Below are 23,817 nucleotides of genomic sequence, written 5' to 3'. Positions count from 1 at the left end.
GCTGTATTCAGTCATGGGCTTGTATTAGGTTTATATGGATCAGGTTGGGGTAAAAATGGCCCATTTTGACTAGTAATTAATAATATTATGAAGAGATTTAAACAAAAAATGGAAAAATTCATTATCTAACTGTTTGTGTTTGTAACAGAAGTGCAATAATTGTTCTGAGTGCTGTAAATGTCATTAATTGATACAGATATAATTAAGTTGTTGTTTTGATTTTGATAATACACTTAAGCAAATATACAGAATAACAACGCAATATAACTAGAGCCGTGGTTTTCTGGTAGTAATTACATGAAGAATGACTCTCTAGCCTTTCCCTGTTCCGCTTTTTACAGAGTAACAAAGGTACAAAAATCCCTTTTTAGCTGTTTAGTTAGTTAGACCCCATTTTGCTGAGGCAGAGGGCAGTCAGCTACTCCACCATTTACTGCTAGTTAGCTAGCTAATAGCTTGCTAATGTTTGTGAACACGGTGTTTACTGTAGAAGCATGTGAATGGCTTTAGTCTTTTGGAAATATATTTTTGCTAACCACTGTAGGCTGAATAATGTAAATAGAACGCATTTCCATTTACAGAGTCCTATGACTGTTTGTTGTAAATAGCAGTTATGCTAACGTACCGATCTGAAAACACAGCTGACTTCTTCTAAACATTCACAAATTAATTTATCTTTCTGTATAAGGGGAATTTGTTTTTAAATCACAGCAATGTGTGGGAAGGTGGAGAATCCTTCATTGTAAACAGATGAATTAACCATTAGCTGAACAGGCTAGTTTTTGCTAGCATCTTAGCATTCTATGTACCGTAGATTAAAATTCATGAGATTAGGATAATAGAGACTTTTTTCTTTGTTTTTATTTTGTGTTACCTGGACAATAAGTATAAGTACAAATATTTTCATATTTATACTTATAAATATTTTCATCTTTTAGAATAAAAATTGCAACTTTTTCAGTTTATTTTGAAGATTTGGGGCTAAAGGAGAGCTTATTATGAAAGTTAACTGTAAAAAAATAGCTAGTCTCTTTGAGTTGCTCAGCCGGTTACATTGTACACACCGAGTCATTGTAGGAAAAACCAATCAGAATGTCAAGGTAGCTTGGCATTTATCTTTGCTGCTCCTGGAAACCTGCTCCTAAAATTAATGTCACCTCAGGCAGCTAAATGTCAATTTGTGCTCCCACACCCAGTGGCCTTCTTCCCTGCAAACCAATTTGAGAGGCAGTCTTTCTTCTTTCCAGATAGTCAACAGTTTTGTGGAATTAAAGTGTGGATCTCATTACTGTGCTCATTTATCATCTATTGTCTCCATCTGTCTTTAAGCTGCTTTCATTTTCTACATTACAGCTCAATGAGATGTTCAGGAAGTCACAGGTGCACAAGGACTTCATGGGAGTTCGAGTACGTCAACTGGCTCCAAGCGGCTCCATTATGGCACTCGTGGAGGCCCATTTCAGACCCGGTGAGAAAATTACATGTGCAAAACACAACAGACTCAAAATAGGAAGAGAAAGGAAAAAAAAAATATTTTTTTATGAAAGCATAATCTTTCTACACATTTCATTTATTTAAAAAATAATTAACTTTTCATGATTCAGCTGTTCTGGCACCTAAATTTAGATTTTTCTTTACTACATATCAAATTGCAGCCACCAAAAACTTTAGCATTTTCTCTTCCATCCATAAACTGGGAAAACTAGTTTTCCCAGTTTACCCATAATCCTCACACAAACGTAAATAATAAGTGTACACTGGCCTAAATACAATCAGCTGACTCCATGAAGATCAGGCAAACAAAACGAAGAGCCGACGTTTTGGAAAAAATCTAAACTGTATTTCTGAATAACGAGTTGTTGATTCGGTCTGTTTGGGTCAGTTTTTCAGAAACCTGGTGAGTTATGAAAGCTTATTGAGGTAAATAGAAATGATTCATTACAGATGAAACTGGTGATTGTAACAGAGAAGTTTGTCCTGTTTTATAAAAACTCCTCCATACATACAACCGCAGAGTAAGCCTGTTGCCATCTGCTACCTTAGATCAAAGTTTTAAATCTGAAAATAAAACATTTTACCTGTACTTAGCTCCAAACAAGAAGAATCCAAACTGAAGGTTTACCCACTCCAGCTAAGCCCGTCATTCAGCAGGAGGAAGAGTTGGAAAGCTTCATAATATATTCTAAATTCAGTTCTTTGCTGTGTCTTCTTAAGTCATCAAGTTAATATTTAGAATATGACAGAAGCTCAAACATTTTTCTGACTCTGAACTCGACATCCTCCACACTGGGCTGAGTGATGAGAACACTCAGCCCAGCATGTCCTGAACCTCTGAATATTCCAGAGGTGTGCCGATCAATTGGCCACCGATCATAATCGGCTGATTTCCGTGAAAAAGTGTATGATCAGTGATCGCCGATCACCGTCTCTTGTTGCCGATCACACAAACCAATCACCTGTATATCACTTCGCACCCTGCGGGTGCAGCTCATCTCCTCTTTCTTCACACTGTGCAAGCGCGCAGCAACAAATCCTGTTGTGTGGAACTTTAACGCTCCTAGTGAATGGGGAAGTTTGCGTGTTGCGGCGGAAAATTACCTCGAGGGCGAAGCACGTCAAAATGTATGAACACAATGAATATAACATGATATTTAAAAAACGAGCTCACTGCAGGAAAACACAGCGCAGGAAAGAGCATTTGCCTGCGCGAACAGAGGTCAGAAAGCTAAACAAATAACCCAAAAAATAATTTAAATCAACGAGCTAGCGGTTCTGCTGGACCGCTGCTACACGCTACTGGTAGTTTCTGCTCCACCAGATGGTGAACTCTGCTTAAAGTTGCAGCATGTAGCTTAAACTAACACTAGATTTTAAATATGTATTAAAACTTTTGCTATGTCCTAACATAAGACAGATAATCTCTGAAAAAAAATCGATCTCCTCTGCCTCCTCCATGTGTTGTGCAGAATTACTAAACTCAGTCAGAAACAACCAATCAGAACCAGGATTACTCAGCTAGCTGTTCTCACAGGAAGTTTTGATTTAGTAACTAAGGATCGTTTATTTTAATGCAGCCTGCATTTGACTTAGAACGAATGTTTCTTTTTTACTTGACATTATTTGATATAGACAGTGTTGTGAGGTTTATTTGACTCATGTATAATTTAGGGTACAGAGTCTTACTGTTGAATATTGTTTTACTGATTGCAGGTTTTTCAGTTGTCATTTTGACTGAATAGCTGCTGTATTGTGCCTGCAAGTATTTTCCATGTTTTATGTCTAAATTAGGTGAATTTATTACCACATCATTTTTTACATTTTGACAGATCACATAGTAGCATTTATACATAACACAAAAAATTAACAGCCCATCCAGGTGATGGGCAATGATCGGTGATCGGCAGTGATCGGCTCTCATGAGTGATCAGTATCGGAATCGGCAGCAAAAAACCTGATCGGAGCATCCCTAATTATGACATAACTGATTGATTTTTACCATCATTTAAAACTGATGGCTGATTGAATCTGGACTTCGGTGGCCTGCTAGGACTATGGGCTCTTTTCACACGATACTGTAAAAGACAAACGGTTTTGTTTTAGTTGGTTTATTTCTTGAGACAATGTAAGTTATAAATTTTATTTAGATATAAATATGTCATTTTCTATTTTATTTTTGTTAGGCTCCACTAACAGTTTTCTTTTTTATTGATTAGATATTCAGGGAACGTATCAGTCACAACCAATAAATTGTTCCATAAATTATTGCAATAAATATAAATATTGTTGTGAACTTTCACAAATGTCTTCCACTTGGAAGACATTTGAAATACCTGAAATAAATCAAACAAATAAATGAGTTATGAAGTCTCTGTAAACAAACCTGTCCTTCAGAAAAAGGGGCTATGTGAGAGCAGAGCAGCAGACTGAAGACTTTATTAATATAATGATTATAGGGAGAGAGAAAGAAAAGAGAAATAAGATAAATCATGCAAATACAAATTACTGAGCTTGTTTTAATTTATCATGCGAGTAATTTATTTTTTGCTTATTGCGACTGGCCTAATCATTGTTTACCTATTTATTATTGATCTCATATAAAACTAAACCTGTATTTTTACCTCTTTAGTAAATGTAAACTCATCCAGTGATTTAGACTTTCTTGTCTTATAGGAACTTGGGATGACTTATGATCAAATCTCAGTTCCTCTTTCCGTTGATTCAGAAAACATTTAAAAACAAGTGTTTGGCTTTTTTCTCCTACAAATATAATTTGATCTCAGATCGTTGTAGATACATCATAACTGGGTGTTTTATCGACCGTCTGCAGCAAACAAAACCAAGTCCTCCTCCTCGTCCTCCTTCCTTCTCCTTCCTCTATTTTTTATGGCTAACATTTAACGTCCTTCATGCCCTTCACATGTCTCCGCCCCATGGCTTGTAAAACAAACATCTGCTGCGAGCATTATGAGAGCGATTCATCTGGGGAAAAAAAGAAAGTGGAACCAGCAGCGACTGGAGGACAAGTGGTCCGCAGAGTCTCTCCACCTGTCACACACAGGGCTGTTTGATATATTCACGGTAGCATTAAAAGGAGCTGAAGTCCTGTGTTTGCAGCGATCCTCAGTGGCCTTGTCCTGAACGTCTGAACCTTTCCTTTGTCGTAGATACGAGATACAACGTGGAGGACATCGAGGGAGCGCTGCTGAAACAGCTGAAGGCTTCCAAAGACACCAGCATCTCTGTAAAGAAGCCAACGGCAGAGAATATTCGCTTCACTAATTATGGTAATGTGATGTAGACTTAACAGCAAAGTGGAAGGATTTAGAAAAAGAAAGAGGGAATTACTGTAACTTATTCATGAGGTAGCTTACTGAAGGTTTTCTTAAACTGAAAATCTTAAGCTCTACATGTTTAAACTGTCATTTTTCCAACAGGTCTGTCCACCATCCCACTGTTTACCACCACTGCCGCCACTGCCGCCGCTGCTGCTGCCGTCACCACGGCCTCCCCCGTCCCCACATCCAGGCCTCATTCCCCCTACTTCACACGCCGCCCACCGGGAACCACCCGCAGGCCCGCCAGCTCCAGGCGGACCACCACCACGCAGGCTCCGCCCACCAAAACCCTGCGCAGCACCTCAGCGCCGCTCGCTACGACTGGGCGGCCCAAAACCCAGAAGCCCTGCCACTCCAACCCGTGCCTCAACGGGGGAACCTGCGAGAACGACGGTGACGACTTCAGCTGCAAGTGCCTGGCTGGACGAGGAGGGGCAGTGTGTGAGAAATGTGAGCCGTGTTTTCACGTTTATTATTAGACTTAAAGCAGAAGTTTCAGGGTCTGCTGCCACTTTAAATTCATGAAACAGCCGGATCAGAGCACACTGAAGGCAAACATTTCAAACATCTCAGAGCGGTTTAAAGTTCTTCCATTGTATAAATCAGTCTTTTCAGGCATTATAAAGGATCATCTTTGGAAACTTTATCCTTTTGTGCTTCAGTGTGTAAATAAAGCAGCAAAAACAACATTTTAATGCAATGTAAAATATTTAAGGTTAGATAAAAAGCTCAGCTTCAAGAAAAACAGAAAAATGGCACTGCCTTCTTAAAGCATCCATGTTCTTCAAGCTGTTGGAGTTACCTATTCTTTGTTTAATCATTTAGAATTTTGTTCAAATTTATATTACTTTATATTTTTGGGTGATTTATAAGATAAATTTATAAATTAATAATTGTTTATTTTTACTTTTTCATGTTTGTTTTATTAACTAAGTTGGACAGGAAGAACTGTAGGTCCATTTCTATAAGTATAGACTGGTTTAGTCCTAGCATGCACTGGGTTAGGCCCAGTAAATACTGGGAAAAATAAACCGTAAAAAACAAACTTCCATTGTTTTGGACACTGGACATTTTTAGCTTGTGTATAAATCATCACCACAGAGCAGCAGAGGCTTATTGATTGGATTTTTAATGGGATTTTTGGTTTGATAAAAATTGCCACGACACAAGATAACACATCCAATAAAAATAGAAATCTCCTCTATTGTGGGGAAATTCACAAAATTATAAAAGTATGACAATATATAAATGAGTAGGATTTTATAATTATTACAAAATGTGCACATATGTATATGTGCACTTAAAACAACAGGTTGTTTACAATAACAGGAAATGGAGATGTAGATGGTTATTGAGTCAGTTTGGAGCAGAGATGGCAGGAAGGATCTGCTCTAATGCTCCTTTAGAACGCGGCCGTCTGTCCTGACCGTCGGTCTGTCCAGGTCAGAATGTCAACAGTGGACCAACAAGGCAGAGTGCTAAGCAGACACTTAGTACGCACCTCTGTGTGTGTTTCTGTGTAATACCAAGGTTGAGAAGTGAACGTGGAAGAGTTCCAGGTGTGACTAGTTCAGTACCGTAGCTCTTCTGCCTGTTCTAGCTGAGTGCTGTGAGTGAAGGTGACACCCTGAGTGGCGGTGGGAGTGATGGCTCCATTTACTGCTGGATTATGGAGGTGAAATGTTAAGTGGTCACAGATGTGGATTTATTGGGTGATTTAGAGCTTTACAAATTAACACCACAGAACCAAATACCAGGTTTGTACATATACATATAGGTTTTAAATCAAGTTAAAAATAAAAAAGGCATGTTTAGTCAGACACAGTCTGTTCCCTCTGCTGGCTGGACTTCATCTCCAGTGATTCAGACAGTTTCATCATCCCAGATATGTGCAGCCACTGAGCTGCTGTTCACCAACGGTAACACCAAATCCAGAAAGCTCTGCAGAGAAAAATCATCAATCAGCCAGAACTTGTTCAGAAACTCTTTTCATTTCTTCCCCGCTTTGGGATTTCAGGCTTGCAACACAGCGACCTCGCACAGCTGCATCTTCACATAATTGACACTAATTGCTTTGATGGGTATTAGATGATGAGAATTACTTTGTGCCTTTGACTTAAAGTGGCTAACTGAAATCACAAACACCCACAAGCTGCACGCACTGGTTGCACACCGGATCAATCAAGTCATTAGGCCAGGAGGAGATCGTAGAGATGGACAAAAAAGACGAGATGGACATAACCTGCTTCTATTAAAAATTATAAAAAAACTTTTCCTCTTTCTGATTTGACCCCTTTCCATTAAAAATGCTAAACATTTTAAATAAATTGATAAAGAGGAGGTGATTCATCATGGCCACTTGTGTTAATTATGCACTTTTGGCTCCTCTTAAGTAGTAGTCCTTAAAAAGTCTGAAAAAAAACATCTTAAATGTATGTACTGAAAATTAAATGTAATTTTAAAATGTCTCATTGAAATATGTATTCAATTTATTGAAAAAAAAAGTTTATTTTATTGAGATCCCCATTAGCATCAGCAGGATGCTACATTAATTTTTCTTCCTGGTGTCAGTTTACATTGAAAAGACATTTACAAAACATCATTTTATAGATAATGTATTGAAACAACACATTCTGTGTTCCGTCACTTTTAAAGAAAAGGAGACGTTAGCTTAAGATAGAGAGATATTTTAGATTTCCCTTGTATAAAAATACATCAGCTGGATTATGGTTAATCAAAGGTCTTAAACTGTTGTGGCAGGAATACTTAATATCATATATGCTACATAGTTTTCTCTTTTTTCTCAAGGGATTTTACTGCTATGCAAAACTTTGAGTCGCATGCAGACATCTTCACTGCGGTCTGAGTGGTAGCTAGCTGCTAATATACTCTTCCTAGCGAGTAATAGTTTTTCATATTGCTAATAGAAAAGCTTGCTAAAGTTTACTAGGTAAGATAACAGTAAAGGGTAAAGCTAGCTTTTTTATGTCCATCATGTACAAGTTGCCAGTTGGCTGGACGCTGTTCATCTTCTTCATTGGCTCGCGTCTGTTGAAAACCAATAGGATTGGTTTATTTGTGATTTTGTAATCATGCAGATCTTAAATTTCATTCCCAATGGTCTTTAAAAGTCTTAAATTTGAGTTGGTGAAATCTGCAGAAGCCCATGACAGCAGTGACTTGTGATTTTGTCCGCAGCCATCAGGTACTTCATCCCATCATTTGGTGGCCAGTCTTTCCTGGCCTTCCAGACAATGAGCGCGTACCACACGGTCCGCATCGCTATGGAGTTCAGAGCGTCCGAGATGAACGGCCTGCTGCTCTACAACGGCCAAATGAAGAAGAAAGACTTCATCTCTCTGGCTTTGGTCAACAGCAGGGTGGAGCTCAAGTGAGTGCAGGACTTTTATTGATTCTGTTGGATTGAATTTAATACGGGGTTTCGTCCTCCTCCATCCGTTCGTATCGCAAAAAACTGTGATGAAACATTAATGATCCCCATGAGGGAACGAGGTCATTGCAGCAGCAGCTGGGAGGCGCCGTAAATAAGAGCAAAACAGAGGGCTGAGGATAATGAGGCAAATAATTACAGCGAGTAAACATGTAGAAAACAGCAGAGCCAGGAAATAAATAAAGATAAGGAGACTTCTGGGCAATTTGTAGGTTAAAGTCAAATATTCAGAAACAAATCTGAGCAGTCTGAACACATGAGGGTACTTGGGTTCCTGAAATGGATCTGGAGCACATATAACGTTACTGTATTTACATACAGTTGCAGTGACTCCATATATATCCTCTAAACAGTGCAGTCAGAATTTATTGGGTGTTAAGTTTGAAATAAGCATTTCATCCGTGCAACTTGACTCAACTGGAAAGGAACAAACTTTTTCTGATAATTAAATTTTAATAGGTGGAACCAACCAGAAACCCAGTAATATCGCCTCACATAAAAACTTTGAGCGAACTAAGTGTTTAATCCACAAGCAAAACAGAAAAGAGCAGGAAGAGAAACCTTTGCTGGTGAACAATAAGACTCATCAGCAGTTTTGTCTCATCCTGCTTCACAAAGCTTCAGACTCGTCTCAGGTTTCCTCTATAAATCTGATGATTTGCTTCTGTTGCCTCTCCTCTGTGACTTTGGGTCTGCTCTGTCACTGATGAGCTTTCAGAAGCATTTACTGACCAGGGAAGCTGCTTCCTACTGGACATTTGATATAATGTGACATTTTTCATTTTGTTTCAGTGTGGGGAGTGATGCAGCCCACTGCATGATGGGTCCACCTCCTTGTTTGACTGTGGAGATAATGTGTCTCTGAGGGCTCAAACACATATTTCACTTACTGGCATAATTGCTTCTGTTCTGGTTGAAAACACATTGTTGATCTAAATTCCTCTATTTATAAATACTTTCTATGAATGTGAATCTGTAGGTTTGTAGCTGAACACACTGAGCCCAGCTCATTGGAAATCATAATGTTGGTCAAAAAATCCTATTTCCTGTCAAACTGAGTTCACTTTTCAGTTTTTCAAAAATTCAACTAAAAGCTGTTTGTGACCGACTGCTAGTAAAAAATATGTCTCATAATCCATTTCAATAGATTTATTGTTAATTTGTCTCCAGATGTCTCACTCGCTCCTCAATATTCATAGTTCTGCATCCAGTAACTTAACAACCAAAGAATATTCTGGATCAGTCTGAAAATAAGTAGAAAAACTGAAATGTGTCAGTCTGGATCAGTTAAATTTGATCTCTTTTATAGGAATATAATGCTGGCTTTGTATGTAACTGGTTATATTCTGCATTAATGGTTTTAAAAATACGTTGTAACATTGTTCTACCAAGAAAAGTCTTTCACACAATGATAGCCAAAAACGTTTGACCCAAAATGTACCATCTGAAAGACAATTCTACCAAATACCAGGAAACAGAAGAAATGTTGTTAAAGGTTACATGTATTTTTATACAGTAAATGAAAACGTCTAATTTCAAATGTGTGTTTTGCTGCTTTAACTTGCATATTTCCTGGTGACAAGCTGGCAAATTTAGTGCACCTAATAATGCAGAATAACCAGAGAAGAAGTGAAGGTAAGGAGAGAAATGCACAGATCAGTGAGAAATAAAGTAGTTTGAAAGCAGGCAAAACAAGATGAGAGGAGAATAAGAGGAGTTCTTTCAGCATTTTCTGTTTTCACTCTTTGACTGGAGCTGACGACGACCTGTTCTGTCAAATTGGCCAATTTTCCTCTGAGAAACCAGCAGAAACACCAAGTGCTGTAATAATCCCATAATGGTGTGTGTTCATGTCTTTCCCCAGCAGAATTGTGTTAATAAAGGCCATTTTTGGAAAGGCAGCAACTTCTGAAGACAACTGATGAGACTAATTAAAGATTTGCCTGTATTCCAGCTCCATCAACCTTTCATGTATTTTAGATTTTAACACTCTGAGCGCGCTCCCCTCCTCCAGGCCTGACCAGGCTGGATCTGGAAGTTGAAATGAAATCAATTGCAGAGCAAAAAGGAGATCATTACTCACCGTTGCTCTCAAAGAAAGCCTCAGCTCCAGAAATACAGCTGTGAGATTCACACCCACAGCTTCGCAAATCCAAGACGTGGGGAGAAGAATTAATTATTTGTGGCAGATAATTGCTCTCAGGTTGAGTTAATATTGCCGCATGTGTGGATGCAGACGCACGATGTCTAATCTCTGTGATGACAAGGACTTTTCCCCAACAAAACATCGGTAGATTAAAGGTTGGGCTTGATTTGAGTTTGCTATATTTAGCTGGAAGTTTTTGTCTCATCCATGTTTGTTTAAGTCAAATTTATTTCTAAAACACATTTCAGCAACAAGCCAATTGAAAGTGCTTTAATTCATAAAACATCATACGATCACCAGTTATGAAACAAACTATAAACATTACATTTATTAAATGTCATCATCAACCATCAATGCACATTAAATATGATGATCAATATCATCAATATGCATCACATATGTTGATCAATGTTCCACCTTCTGTTTCTTTATGTCTGGTTCTGGTTCTGTTACAGTAATCGATGCCACTAAAGATAAACATGGATGAGTTTCTCTGACGCTGAGACATCAGTCCTCTGATCCTGGAAATGTTCTTCAGCTGATAGGAAGCCCACTTTGGAACCGTCTTTATGTGGCTCTGAAGGTTCAGGTCAGAGGTCAGCCTGATCTCTAGTTTCCAGCCGGAACAACTGAAGCTGACTCTAGATTTATAACTCTAGATCTATAATTCTAGATTGTTCCTCTTTTGATAATAAGTTCCGTTTCTGTACAGCAGGAGGAAGTTGTGGCACATCCAGCTGTTCTCAACATCTGTTCAGTGTTTGGATGGGGTCAAAGGTCAGGGTCAGATAACTAATCATCATCTGATCCGTCAGGTTCAACACTGGCTCAGGAACAGGCACCGTGATCAGCGAAGTCCAGATCAGCCAGGGTCGCTGGCACCAGCTGGTGGTGACGCGCAGCCGGCGGATCGGCATGCTCAGCGTGGATGGCGAGCCGCACGTCCAAGGCGAAAGTCCCCATGGGACAGACGGCCTCAACCTGGACACCCCGCTGTTCATCGGAGGGGTGACAGATGACCTCAAGCAGGAGTAAGCTGCTGTTGCGGCTGCTGAGCGTCTTGTAGCGGCGAGCAGCACATCCATTCTGACTCACTGTGTTTTCTGCTGCTCAGCGTCAGGGAGCGGACCGGGGTCACCGCAGGGCTGGTGGGCTGTATCCGCATGCTGGACGTCAACAACCGCATGCTCAACATCCAGGAGGCCAACGGAGACAGCCTGTTCGGCGTGGGTGTAGGCGAATGTGGGAACAACCCCTGCCAGCCGAACCCCTGCAAGAACGGAGCTGAGTGCCAGGTCAAGGAGGCCGAGATGTTCCACTGCAAGTGCAGCAATGCATTCTGGGGTAAGTCACTCCACTGCATTGAAACTGCAGATTTTATTAAAGCTTTTACTCACTTGAACTTTATCACCTTTCACTCCTTTGCAAATAAGTATTTCATCTTATTTTATGTCACATTGGAGAAAAAGCTTCCGTTAACAAAACTGGGCTTTGAAGCAAATTCTCAGCTGGATTTGAATCTCACATCAAAGCAGACGATAAATCCATGAAACCTTTATCCACCTGGTTCCTCTCAGGCTACAAAAGGATGCAATGCTACACTTTACGCAAAAACATTCATATTTCTGTCTGTAATAAAACTTTTATTGTGCTAATTAATGCCATCCATATTCACATACACTGACTTACTAAACCTTTTAAGAGTTTACAGTCAGATTAGTGGAGAAAAATCACAACGATGGTGTTTCTAGTCATGGCAGCAACAGGTAGAGATTGTATGAAATCTCATGTTGATCTGAACAAATGCAGCTTTAAAACCAGCTGGGAATCAGACTTCATTTGAAATTACCGTAATGGACACAGAGACAGAAAAGAGATAAGAGGAGAGTCAACACCCTGGAGTCTGCTTTTATACCTGCAGAAAGAGAAAACTGCCAACAATCCATAGCAACAAGCATCATAACAACTACATCATCGCTGAAAAGTACGCAGTACAAATTAATACAAGTGGCAACTGCACCGAAAAAATATAGTTTATCTGGAAACCGTGTGAACACAAACACCCAGACTCTTCCAGTAGAAATGATCACTGTGAGCTAGACTGAACCATCCCAATGGTGAAGGAGGAGGATGTAAAGTTATATGATCTATTTTTAGCTTTCAAGTCAAAGTACAATAAGAGACAGTAAAGATTTTATTCATTGTTCAGAATCCCAATAAAATCCAATCTGGCTGTAATGTGACAAAAGGTGCAGGAGTAAATTTCTGTTAAACATCACAAATTGTTTTTCGTCACAGAGGGAAAAACACAAAGTCATTTTTAATGTGAATCCAAAATGAGTCACATAATATTTAATGTAAGAACTGTTTAATGTTTGGCTGCTGAGACTTCAGAGGAAAGAGAAACAGCTCCAGATTCTGCCATGATGAGTGAAAAATGAAAAGTAGTAATGAGACTTGGACCTTTGCCTGCAGACTAACATTCAGCTGAATGTTTTTCTCCTAAAGTCAGTTTGAAGTGTTCATGGTTTCCTTCATGGAGGGGGGACAGTTCTGAGACTTAGACAAGAGGGAATACATGATTGGGGAGAGCAGTAATGAGACGGGAGGACATGCCGGGACGGCCAGATAAATGAGGGAGGGTGAGCAAAGATCAGAGCTAAAGTGTGCAGAGAGCGGAAGAGTTAGGGAGGAAAAAGAGCCGCGGTGGTAGAGAAATGGGAGCAGAGGATGAAAAAGTGTCAGCGAGGGAAAACAGGGCAGCCCTGTGCGCTCAGCGGGACAGGGTTCATTAGCGCCCCCCCACCACAGGCTCTGACTGCCAAACTAATGACGGGTGAATTCAGACGGGCTGCAGCAGAGGGCAAACCCATCACACACACCAGATGTGTGTGTGATGGGTTTGCCAAAAGAAACACTCTGATGGAGAAGAGGCTGTGAACAAACAACCTGCAGTTTATTTTACTGGGATATTAAGAGACAGAGCGACACAAAGCAGGACAATATAAGTAAGTGAGTAGTCAGTTTCCAGTCTAGCACTGCATCTCACTGTGAATGCACTCTCATTATGAAACAAGGTGGTGGCAGCATCATGCTTTGGGCATGCTTTCCATCAGGTCTGACTGAGGTTCAGTTATTCGCCAAACCTAAAAACCTCCCTGTCCAGACAGACCGAGCAGTGTGTCGTCTGCTGCATGTGTCCTCAGTACAGAAACGGTTGTAACGTGTTTTGGAAATGTCATTGAATACAAACTGTATTTTCAAACCTGCTTCATAAAACAAAATATTCTCTGGTCACACTAGAAGAGGAGTGTTGTAAATTCTCTGATACTTTCCTTCCTCATGATGGTAAATGTGTGTTTGTTTAGGTCCAACATGTGCTGACCTCCATGACCCCTGCGAACACAGCAAGTGCCACCAGACATCGCAGTGCAAGGCTCTGCCTGAAGGGGGCTATAAATGCGAGTGTCCCATGGGGCGAGAGGGGAAGCACTGTGAGAGAGGTAATGTACCTCAGCTAGCATCTTTCTTCTTCTCTGTGCGTGTTCATCGACGTTTCCTCTCGTCTTTGATCGAACGGAAAGCATAAAAAGTGCAAACCTGCTGGCATTGGGGCAATGTGAGGGCTGCTGCGCTGCGCTGCAGAGCCGTGGTGGATGATTGGCCCCGTTGGGCCGTTCACCACATCCACTCCAGTACGCTTGTTAGTGAGGAAGCAGAGACGCTCCGTTCCTCCCTGCCTGCCGCCCACAGGTGTTGTTCTCCAGCTTGTTGTTGGTGTGTAGCTCCCGCTGCTGGGACGCCACAGCTCTGCTGCTGCCTTTGAAGTTCATCATTAGAAGTTTGGGCAATGTCGTGTTGTGAAGTTTACTTATATTCTTCCCTCCCTGTAGATGCTGTCATGAATGCTGCAAATTAAGGAGAATATGCTGTCATGCTCTCTCCAAACAAAGGAGAGTCCAGGCACCAGCCTCTGGCAGTAAAAGGAGACCAGATGGGAGTATCCTCCATCTTCTGAGCCTCAGTTAGCGGGTGATTAAAATAAATTGAGGTGAACCAAAATCAATGCTGCGTGAGCATGAGCGTCTCTCATTCCAAAAGGCTATTTTTACAAAGGAATCAATGAGATGACTAATCGCATCAGTCCTCCTGCTCACAGTGATTAATGGCAGCGTCAGTCAGCCAGAGTGGCAGCCAGGAGCAGGGCCCAGAAGAACGCAGTCAGGTCCCTCTGAGGCCGCACTCAGCTAGAGAGGCCGCTCATCACCTGAAGGTGAACTTACTCACAACGGGACACATCTGTGTGTGTGTGTGTGGAGCTAGAGTCTCCACTGTAATCCGACGAGGTTCGTCAGTGCAGTTCGCTGCTTGATTCGTTCACAGTGGAGGGTTTTTCACTGAATCACCTCCTTTCCTCTGTGCTTTCACCCTGTCTTAATGTGAATCATTATAATTTACCAATGAAAGCAAGACCTCTTAGAAAATACACTCCAGGGTAGAGATGGACCGATTTATCGACCAGCTGATTTATCTGTGCCGATTTCCCTAATTTTGGGAAAACGGTGATCGACTGATATTTACATCTTAACCACCTATTTCATCTCCTCAGCAAAAATATTTAAATAAACTGTTATCTTCTGCTCTGCTGTGAGAGAGGTTTGACTAACAGACCAGCCCACCAGGTCAGGTCTATATGTTTGCAGTTAATGAGTTGTTGGCAACTCTTTAACCTTCTTGGTACATTTAGCAACATTTTAGACAAAAAAAAAAATTGATATCATCCAAAATTGGAATCGGCAGGTCAGGATTTTTAATAGATCGGCCAGAAAACTGCAATCAGTGCAGTCCTACTCCAGGGAAGTTTTGGCTCCTACTGGGTTCCAGTTGCTACTTTTGCAGCACAAATCAGACGTCTGTGTTTCTGTGTGGATCTCAGCAGGTAACTGGTCTACAGACACAAACACCTTTTAAACTGTTAGCCAGACTCACCTACAAAACCTTACATAGTTTGTCATGTCATGGTGGGTTTTCTGTTTGCTGTTATGTCATTAAACCAGAATAAAGGTAAAACGTCTGCTCCATGTTCTCTTCCTCTGGTGACATCACTATGGGGTGGGGCCTTTATCTGCATTTTTTTAATCCAATAACCAAATATAAAAAGTGTTTCTAACCTCCTGGCAGAAGCTTTGCTCCACCTGGACGGACTGTCTGTCAGTCAGTCAGTCTGGCCGCGGCTCGCTGCACTGCGCTGCCACTCCAGATGCTGCTTCAGACCTGATGTAGGACTTTGAAAGCTGGATAGTTTGATAGGCTGAAAGATTTTTATTTTACCCCCAGTGCAGAACTACCAGATTACATGCAGCTGTCATAAGTCGACTTCATCCTACAAGAGTTGATCAATTATTAAAAACATTTCATTCGGGACTTCCGGTTATGGCGTCTTACTGATCAGCTGCTGGGCTCTGAGCTCCGACCAATGTACCCTGTATTTAGATATCTAGACCACTGCTAAGATATTTTTCGTACGAGCAAAATCCCTGGGACAAGCTAGAGACTCAATTCAACCTGCCAAGATGCTGAGTAAATACAAATTAAAAGCGAAAACAACCAGCAAAGAGGGATCCGAAGGCGACGCTAGCAGCGAAGTGGAAAACGAGCACATGGAGGAGGCTAACGCTAACTCTCAGACCTCTGAAGCTAACCTCCTGGAAGCAATCCAAGCCTTGAAAACTCACTTTTTACCAAGCAACATAGTGGAACATAATTTGAATTTCGAATCAAGAAATTAAAGACACAATTGGAGTGTTCCTCGAGAGGTTTACCTCTGCAAAATCCCGCATTAGCAACCTGGAGGACGGCGTCGCCTCGTTAACAGGCAAAGAAGCGTCCATACAAAAGAAAATCCAGGATCTTTGAAGGTGGACGAGCTTGAAAACAGATGGCGGAGATCCAACATGAGACTCGTGGGTTTACCCGAGAAGACAGAGCAAGGGGACATCGCGGCTTTTCTGCAGACCTGGCTGATGGAGGCCCTGCGGCGGGATGCATTTCCATCCCCCACCCATTATCGAGCGGGCCCACAGGCTGCAGGGCCAGAGCGCCCCAGGCCGACCGCCACGCGTGATCATCATGCAATTGTTATAGATCCGTCAAGCCAAAGCGCAATAAACAACAACCGGAATTAAGTTAACTATTAATATTTATTGTTGCATACATGAAAAGGATTCCCCGCTAGTTTTATCCCTTCGTTGTCAACCCGACATGGGGATCACACCAAACAGGATGTAAGTATTCAGGGAAGTGTCCAAAACAAACAAAAAACAAAACAAAGTAAAGAAAAGGTTGTTAACCTACGGAGCCCTCTAGGAGACATGGGGAATTTTTTTCTTTTGCGTTCCCTCGCAAAACATTTGCGTTACCTCGCAAAACTGTACTGGTCAGTTATGCAGCATAATTGAATACTGTAAGCCTTTCTTACGGTGGGCGCCGTACTTTCTGCTTTAATATAAGGTTATGTGAGGTTTTTCCATGAATGTCAGTATCTTTTTGTGAAATATCTGAAGTTTTATATCTTTCTTTAGGATAGAAAGGCACCACAAACCTGTGATATAAATAGAAACTTTCCGTAAGTAGGAAAGAAATAAAAATACATCCTAATTTGGACTATTTCTGAGTTATTATCGCGGGTAATAAATCATCTGACAGTTTTGATTGTGTCTCTGTTGTGTTCGTATCTGAATGGTTTAAAGAGCTGCTTTCAGTGCCGCTCCATCTTAGCCTTAACAGACATAAACATACAGGAAAAAATAAATCGATTTTCAATCAGTGTTGTTTTTCAATCAGCAAAAGTATTGCGAGGTAATGCAAATGTTTTGCGAGGGAACGCAAAAGAAAAAAAAATCCCCATGTCCCCTAAGGGGCTCCATATTAACCCGCCCTCACAAGCACTACAGAAGAAAAAACAATCCTAACTGGGCGGACTAACAAAAAGAAAAAAACCAAACGCTGAAAGGACAGCAGGAGGCAGTGCAAAAACTGTAAAACAAAAACACAAAATTACTGAATGCTTATTAAATTATTTTAATCAAATCAACTTAAAACACATTGAAACACTGCCTACCTGCATTGCATAAATCAACACTGTCAGATCAAACCTTGATGTAGCCGATCTGGTGCAACTCTAGCAAATAAAAACAATATATAAACATACAATTCATTCGGATTAAAAGGACCAATGTGTAAAACCTACCTGCGGCATCGAACAACCACGCCCAGGTAACGCTACCACCCGAACACCAATGCAGTCCTGTATAAAAACACCATATCAGCACAACTTACTTAAAAGAATCACTTTAAAACGGTTTCCTCCAACCCACCACAGCCAGCAAACAGCGTGGGCCCAACACACAGCTGGTGAGATCCTAATCTGGACCGATCATCAGGTTTAGATTGATCCCACCCTAAAAGTAGACGGGTTATACAACATTTTATGTCTGAACTAAATTTAAGAGATATATGGCGAATACAGATTGCAACAAAGAAAGAATATTCATGCCACTCAACTACTCATAATAGCTATGGCCGTATAGATTATTTTGTAATTTCAAACTCTTTGGTTACCAGAATTAAGAGTTGTGCCTACAAAAGCATATTGATCTCCGACCACTCACTATGCATGCTTAAATTTTCACCCTTAATTGCGTTTAGACGTAATCCTATTTGGCAATTAAAACCTCACTGGTTGCAAATGCCCAAATTTCTGAAATATATTGAGATAAATATTAATGATTACTTTAGCCTTAATAAATCTGAGACTACAGCATCTATTAGATGGGAAGCCTTTAAGGCTTTATATGGGTCAGATGATAAGCTACACAAAAAATAAAGCTAATTGAACTATCATGGAGGTGCTAAAACTTGAAGAACAAATAAAAGAGACTGAGCTTGAGATAAATCTAAAGGGTTCTAAAGAAAAGCAACAAGAACTAATATTGAGAGCAAAATATGACAAACTATCTACTAACAAAGCTTCATCAGAGATGTTCAGATTGAAACAATTTTACTACGATCAGGGAAATTACAACTGCAAATGAAAACACTACTGATCCTCAAAAAATGAATGATCTCTTTAAAGATTATTACTCAAAATTTTATACGTCTAAAGGGCACATACCACAAGCATCACTTGACTCCTTTCTTAATTCTATAAACATCCCCACACTTAGTGAAAAGCTAAATCAGAACTGGATATGCCAATATCTACCGATGAACTCTCAAATGCAATAGATAAATTAAAATCAGGAAAATCACCTGGTCCAGATGAGATTTCTTTGGACCTATATAAAATATTTAAAAACAAATTACTGCAGCCCCTCTATGATATGCTATTGGAAAGTTATACCATTAAAGAATTACCTCCTTCCTTGCGAAATGCGATCATAACAGTTCTACCTAAACCTGGGAAATCTCCCACTAGATGCGAATCCTTCCGACCAATCTCACTTATAAATTCTGATGCCAAAATAATATTTAAAGTACTAGCAAATAGGCTTGAGAAATTTTTACCATCCCTTTCTGACCCTGATCAGAACGGATTTATAAAGGGGCGGCAAGCTCACCACGGTATCCGTCATGTACTGAATATAATTCATGCAAAATATGAACATCCTGATACAGCTTTGCTTTCACTTGATGCAGAAAAAGCATTCGATAGAGTGGAACATAATTATCTCTACAAAGTTCTCTCTCAATTCGGTTTTGGTAGTTATGTCAGAAAATGGATTAAAATAATTTATAATAAACCCTCTGCCTCAGTTATAACTAATATCATTGTATCTAAATCATTTAATCTAGCTAGGGGTACAAGTCAAGGCTGTCCCCTCTCACCCCTCCTCTTTGTTCTGGGAATTGAGCCATTGGCTATTGCCATAAGAAATAATCAAAACATACATGGTGTCAGAATACAAAATATTGAATCTAAAATTGGACTATTTGCCAATGATATTATTTTAACGTTATCCAATCTAAATTGCTCAATCCCCCAACTACTTAAAACTATCAATGAGTTTAGTTATATTTCCGGTTATAAACTCAATGAATCTAAATCCGCCATCCTATTTTAAAAACAGGCTGAAAGAAATAATCCTCCAATTCACACAACATTTCAGGTGGCAAAAGACAGCCTTACTTAGGCATAAAAATTACTCCAAACATGGATGATCTGCTTCGGGCAAACTACACACTGGTGGTTAATTCAATAATGGAATCACTTGATAGATGGTCTATCCATCCATCCATCTTCTTCCGCTTATCCGAGGTCGGGTCGCGGGGGTAGCAGCTTCAGAAGGGAGGCCCAGACTTCCCTCTCCCCAGCCACTTCTTCTAGCTCCTCCGGGGGAATCCCGAGGCGTTCCCAGGCCAGCCGAGAGACATAGTCCCTCCAGCGTGTCCTGGGTCTTCCCCGGGGCCTCCTCCCGGTGGGACGTGCCCGGAACACCTCACCAGGGAGGCGTCCAGGAGGCATCCTGACCAGATGCCCGAGCCACCTCAACTGGCTCCTCTCGATGTGAAGGAGCAGCGGCTCTACTCTGAGTCCCTCCCGGATGACTGAGCTTCTCACCCTATCTCTAAGGGAGAGCCCAGCCACCCTACGGAGAAAACCCATTTCGGCCGCTTGTATCCGCGATCTCGTTCTTTCGGTCATGACCCAAAGCTCATGACCATAGATGAGGGTGGGAACGTAGATCGACCGGTAAATCGAGAGCTTCGCTTTTTGGCTCAGCTCTCTCTTCACCACGACGGACCGGTACAGCGCCCGCTTGACAGCAGACGCTGCGCCAATCCGCCTGTCGATCTCCCGCTCCCTTCTTCCCCCATTCGTGAACAAGATCCCGAGATACTTAAACTCCTCCACTTGGGGCAGGACACCCCCCCTGACCCGGAGAAGGCACTCTACCCTTTTCCGGCTCAAGACCATGGCCTCGGATTTGGAGGCACTGATCCCCATCCCGGCCGCTTCACACTCGGCTGCGAACCGCTCCAGCGAGAGCTGCAGATCACGATCTGATGAAGCCAAAAGGACCACATCGTCTGCGAAAAGCAGAGATGAGATCCTAAGGCCACCAAATCGGATCCCCTCAATACCTTGGCTGCGCCTAGAAATTCTGTCCATGAAAGTGATGAACAGAATCGGTGACAAAGGGCAGCCCTGGCGGAGTCCAACTCTCACCGGAAACGAGCCCGACTTACTGCCGGCAATGCGGACCAGACTCTGACACCGGTCATACAGGGACCTGACAGCCCGTATCAAAGGGCCCGGTACCCCATACTCCCGGAGAACCCCCCACAGGGTTCCCCGAGGGACACGGTCGAACGCCTTCTCCAAGTCCACAAAACACATGTAGACTGGTTGGGCGAACTCCCATGCACCCTCCAGGACCCTGCCGAGGGTGTAGAGCTGGTCCAGCGTTCCACGACCAGGACGAAAACCACACTGCTCTTCCTGAATCCGAGGTTCGACTATCCGACGGACCCTCCTCTCCAGGACCCCTGAATAGACCTTGCCAGGGAGGCTTAAGAGTGTGACCCCTCTATAATTGGAGCACACCCTCCGGTCCCCCTTTTTGAACAGGGGGACCACCACCCCAGTCTGCCAATCCAGGGGAACTGCCCCCGATGTCCATGCGACATTGCAGAGTCGCGTCAACCAACACAACCCTACAACATCCAGAGCCTTAAGGAACTCCGGGCGGATCTCATCCACCCCCGGGGCCCTGCCACCGAGGAGCTTTTTAACCACCTCGGCGACCTCGCCCCCAGAGATTGGAGAGCCCAACCCAGAGTCCCCAGGCTCCGCTTCCTCAGTGGAAGGCATGTTGGTGGGATTGAGGAGGTCTTCGAAGTACTCTGCCCACCGGCCCACAACGTCCCGAGTAGAGGTCAGCAGCACACCATCCCCACTATAAACAGTGTTGGTGCTGCACCGCTTCCCCCCCCTGAGACGCCGGATGGTGGACCAGAATCGCCTCGAAGCCGTACGGAAGTCTTTCTCCATGGCCTCTCCAAACTCCTCCCACGCCCGGGTTTTTGCCTCAGCAACCGCCCGAGCCGCATGCCGCTTCGCCCGCCGGTACCCATCAGCTGCTTCCGGAGTCCCACAGGCCAAAAAGGCCCGATAGGACTCCTTCTTCAGCCTGACGGCATCCCTCACCGAAGGTGTCCACCAGCGGGTTCAAGGGTTGCCGCCGCGACAGGCACCGACAACCTTGCGGCCACAGCTCCGATCGGCCGCCTCGACAATGGAGGCACGGAACACGGTCCACTCAGACTCCATGTCCCCCACCTCCCCCGGGACGTGTTCGAAGTTTTGCCGGAGATGGGAGTTAAAGCTCCGTCTCACAGGGGATTCCGCCAGACGTTCCCAGCAGACCCTCACAACACGTTTGGGCCTGCCAGGTCTGACCGGCTTTCGCCCCCACCACCGGAGCCAACTCACCACCAGGTAGTGGTCAGTGGACAGCTCCGCACCTCTCTTCACCCAAGTGTCCAAGACATACGGCCACAGATCCGATGAAACGATGACAAAGTCGATCATCGAACTGCGGCCTAGGGTGTCCTGGTGCCAAGTGCACATATGGACACCTTTATGCTTGAACATGGTGTTCGTTATGGACAATCCATGGCGAGCACAGAAGTCCAGCAACAGAACACCGCTCGAGTTCAGGTCGGGCGGGCCGTTCCTCCCAACCACGCCCCTCCAGGTCTCACTGTCATTGCCCACGTGAGCGTTGAAGTCCCCCAGCAGAACAAGGGAGTCCCCAGGAGGAGCACTCTCCAGTACCCCCTCTAAGGACTCCAAAAAGGGTGGGTAATCTGAACTGTCGTTCGGCCCGTAAGCACAAACGACAGTCAGAACCCGTCCCCCCACCCGTAGGCGGAGGGATGCTACCCTCTCGTTCACCGGGGTAAACCCCAACGTACAGGCGCCGAGATGGGGAGCAACAAGTATGCCCACTCCTGCCCGACGCCTCTCACCTTGGGCAACTCCAGAGTGGAAGTATGTCCAGCCCCTCTCAAGGAGACTGGTTCCAGAACCAGAGCCGTGCGTCGAGGTGAGACCGACTATTTCTAGCCGGAACCTCTCGACCTCACGCACTAGCTCCGGCTCCTTCCCCACCAGAGAGGTGACATTCCACGTCCCAAGAGCCAGTTTCTGCAACCGAGGATCGGACCGCCAGGGTCCCCTCCCTCTGCTGCCACCCATCCCACACTACACCCGACCCCTTTGGCCCCTCCCACGGGTGGTGGGCCCATGGGAGGGGGGGCCCATGTTTCCTCTTCGGGCTGAGCCCGGCCGGGCTCCATGGGTAAAAGCCCGGCCACCAGACGCTCGCCATCGTGCCCCCCCTCCAGGCCTGGCTCCAGAGTGGGGCCCCGGTGACCCGCGTCCGGGCGAGGGAACACCAAGTCCAAAGTTTTCCTTCATCATTGGGGTCTTTGGGCTGCTCTTTGTCTGGTCCCTCACCTAGGACCTGTCTGCCTTGGGTGACCCTACCAGGGGCATGAAGCCCCAGACAGCATAGCTCCTAGGATCATTGGGACACTCAAACCCCTCCACCACGATAAGGTGGCAGCCCATGGAGGAGATAGATGGTCTACCTTACCTATATCTATGATTGGCCGTATAAATATTCTCAAAATGAACGATCTCCCTAAATTTCTATATCTTTTCCAGGCCATCCCTCTTAATCCTCCCGACAGTTTTTTTACAAAAATTCAAACAATCCTAAATAACTTCATTTGGAACAACAGACGAGCCAGATTATGTTTATCATTATTATATCTTCTGTATGACACAGGAGGGCCAGGTGTGCCAAATTTCAAGTGCTGTTATTGGGCTGCTCAGCTCTCTAGTGCATCCTGCTGGTTTTCAGCAACTGCTCCGTCGTGGGTAAATATAGAAAATATAAAAACCACTCCCTTATCCCTAAATTCATGTCTATACTCAAGGAAATGCAAAGAGTTATTAAATAATACTTCAAACCCATTTGTTAAAAACACTGTCTGTCATGTTTGGATCTAGTTTTTTAACCCACATGCAGAAAACGACAGGAGTAAAGAAATCAGTAGTATAATGTTTATTGAATACAATTGAGCAAAATAAGATGGATCAGGGTCTTTCCAGGAGGGGGGCAGGGTCACGGAGTCGCTGGCACAATGAAGGACAACAGATAAAATGTTGAGTTCAAGGTTGTAGGAAATGAGAGCTACACGGGTACTACTGGAACAGTCTTACTTGTGTTGTCGAATAATGACTGCTGGGAGAGGGTAGGCTGCGGGCTCGGGGTTCGTCTCCTATTTTGCAGGTCCTGGGAGGTGATCTGGAT

General features: G+C 43.1%; 1 protein-coding gene across 10 annotated transcripts in view; it reads left to right on the top strand.

Annotated features, from left to right (window-relative positions):
- agrn (agrin) overlaps nt 1–23,817 on the top strand; it is a 466,151-nt gene that overhangs the window by 407,956 nt on the left and 34,378 nt on the right. For all 10 annotated transcript variants that reach the window (XM_032562688.1, XM_032562681.1, XM_032562697.1 and 7 more), the window contains 7 exons: nt 1,354–1,468; nt 4,665–4,784; nt 4,935–5,285; nt 8,034–8,226; nt 11,248–11,463; nt 11,547–11,776; nt 13,801–13,935. In XM_032562688.1, the coding sequence (XP_032418579.1) occupies nt 1,354–1,468; nt 4,665–4,784; nt 4,935–5,285; nt 8,034–8,226; nt 11,248–11,463; nt 11,547–11,776; nt 13,801–13,935 (1,360 nt within the window). The remainder of the gene's footprint in view (nt 1–1,353; nt 1,469–4,664; nt 4,785–4,934; nt 5,286–8,033; nt 8,227–11,247; nt 11,464–11,546; nt 11,777–13,800; nt 13,936–23,817) is intronic.

Source organism: Xiphophorus hellerii, chromosome 1, assembly GCF_003331165.1.
Source record: "Xiphophorus hellerii strain 12219 chromosome 1, Xiphophorus_hellerii-4.1, whole genome shotgun sequence".
Lineage (NCBI taxonomy): Eukaryota > Metazoa > Chordata > Actinopteri > Cyprinodontiformes > Poeciliidae > Xiphophorus > Xiphophorus hellerii.
The sequence above is the reverse complement of the archived record's forward strand: the minus strand, read 5'-3'. Positions and strand labels throughout refer to the sequence as shown.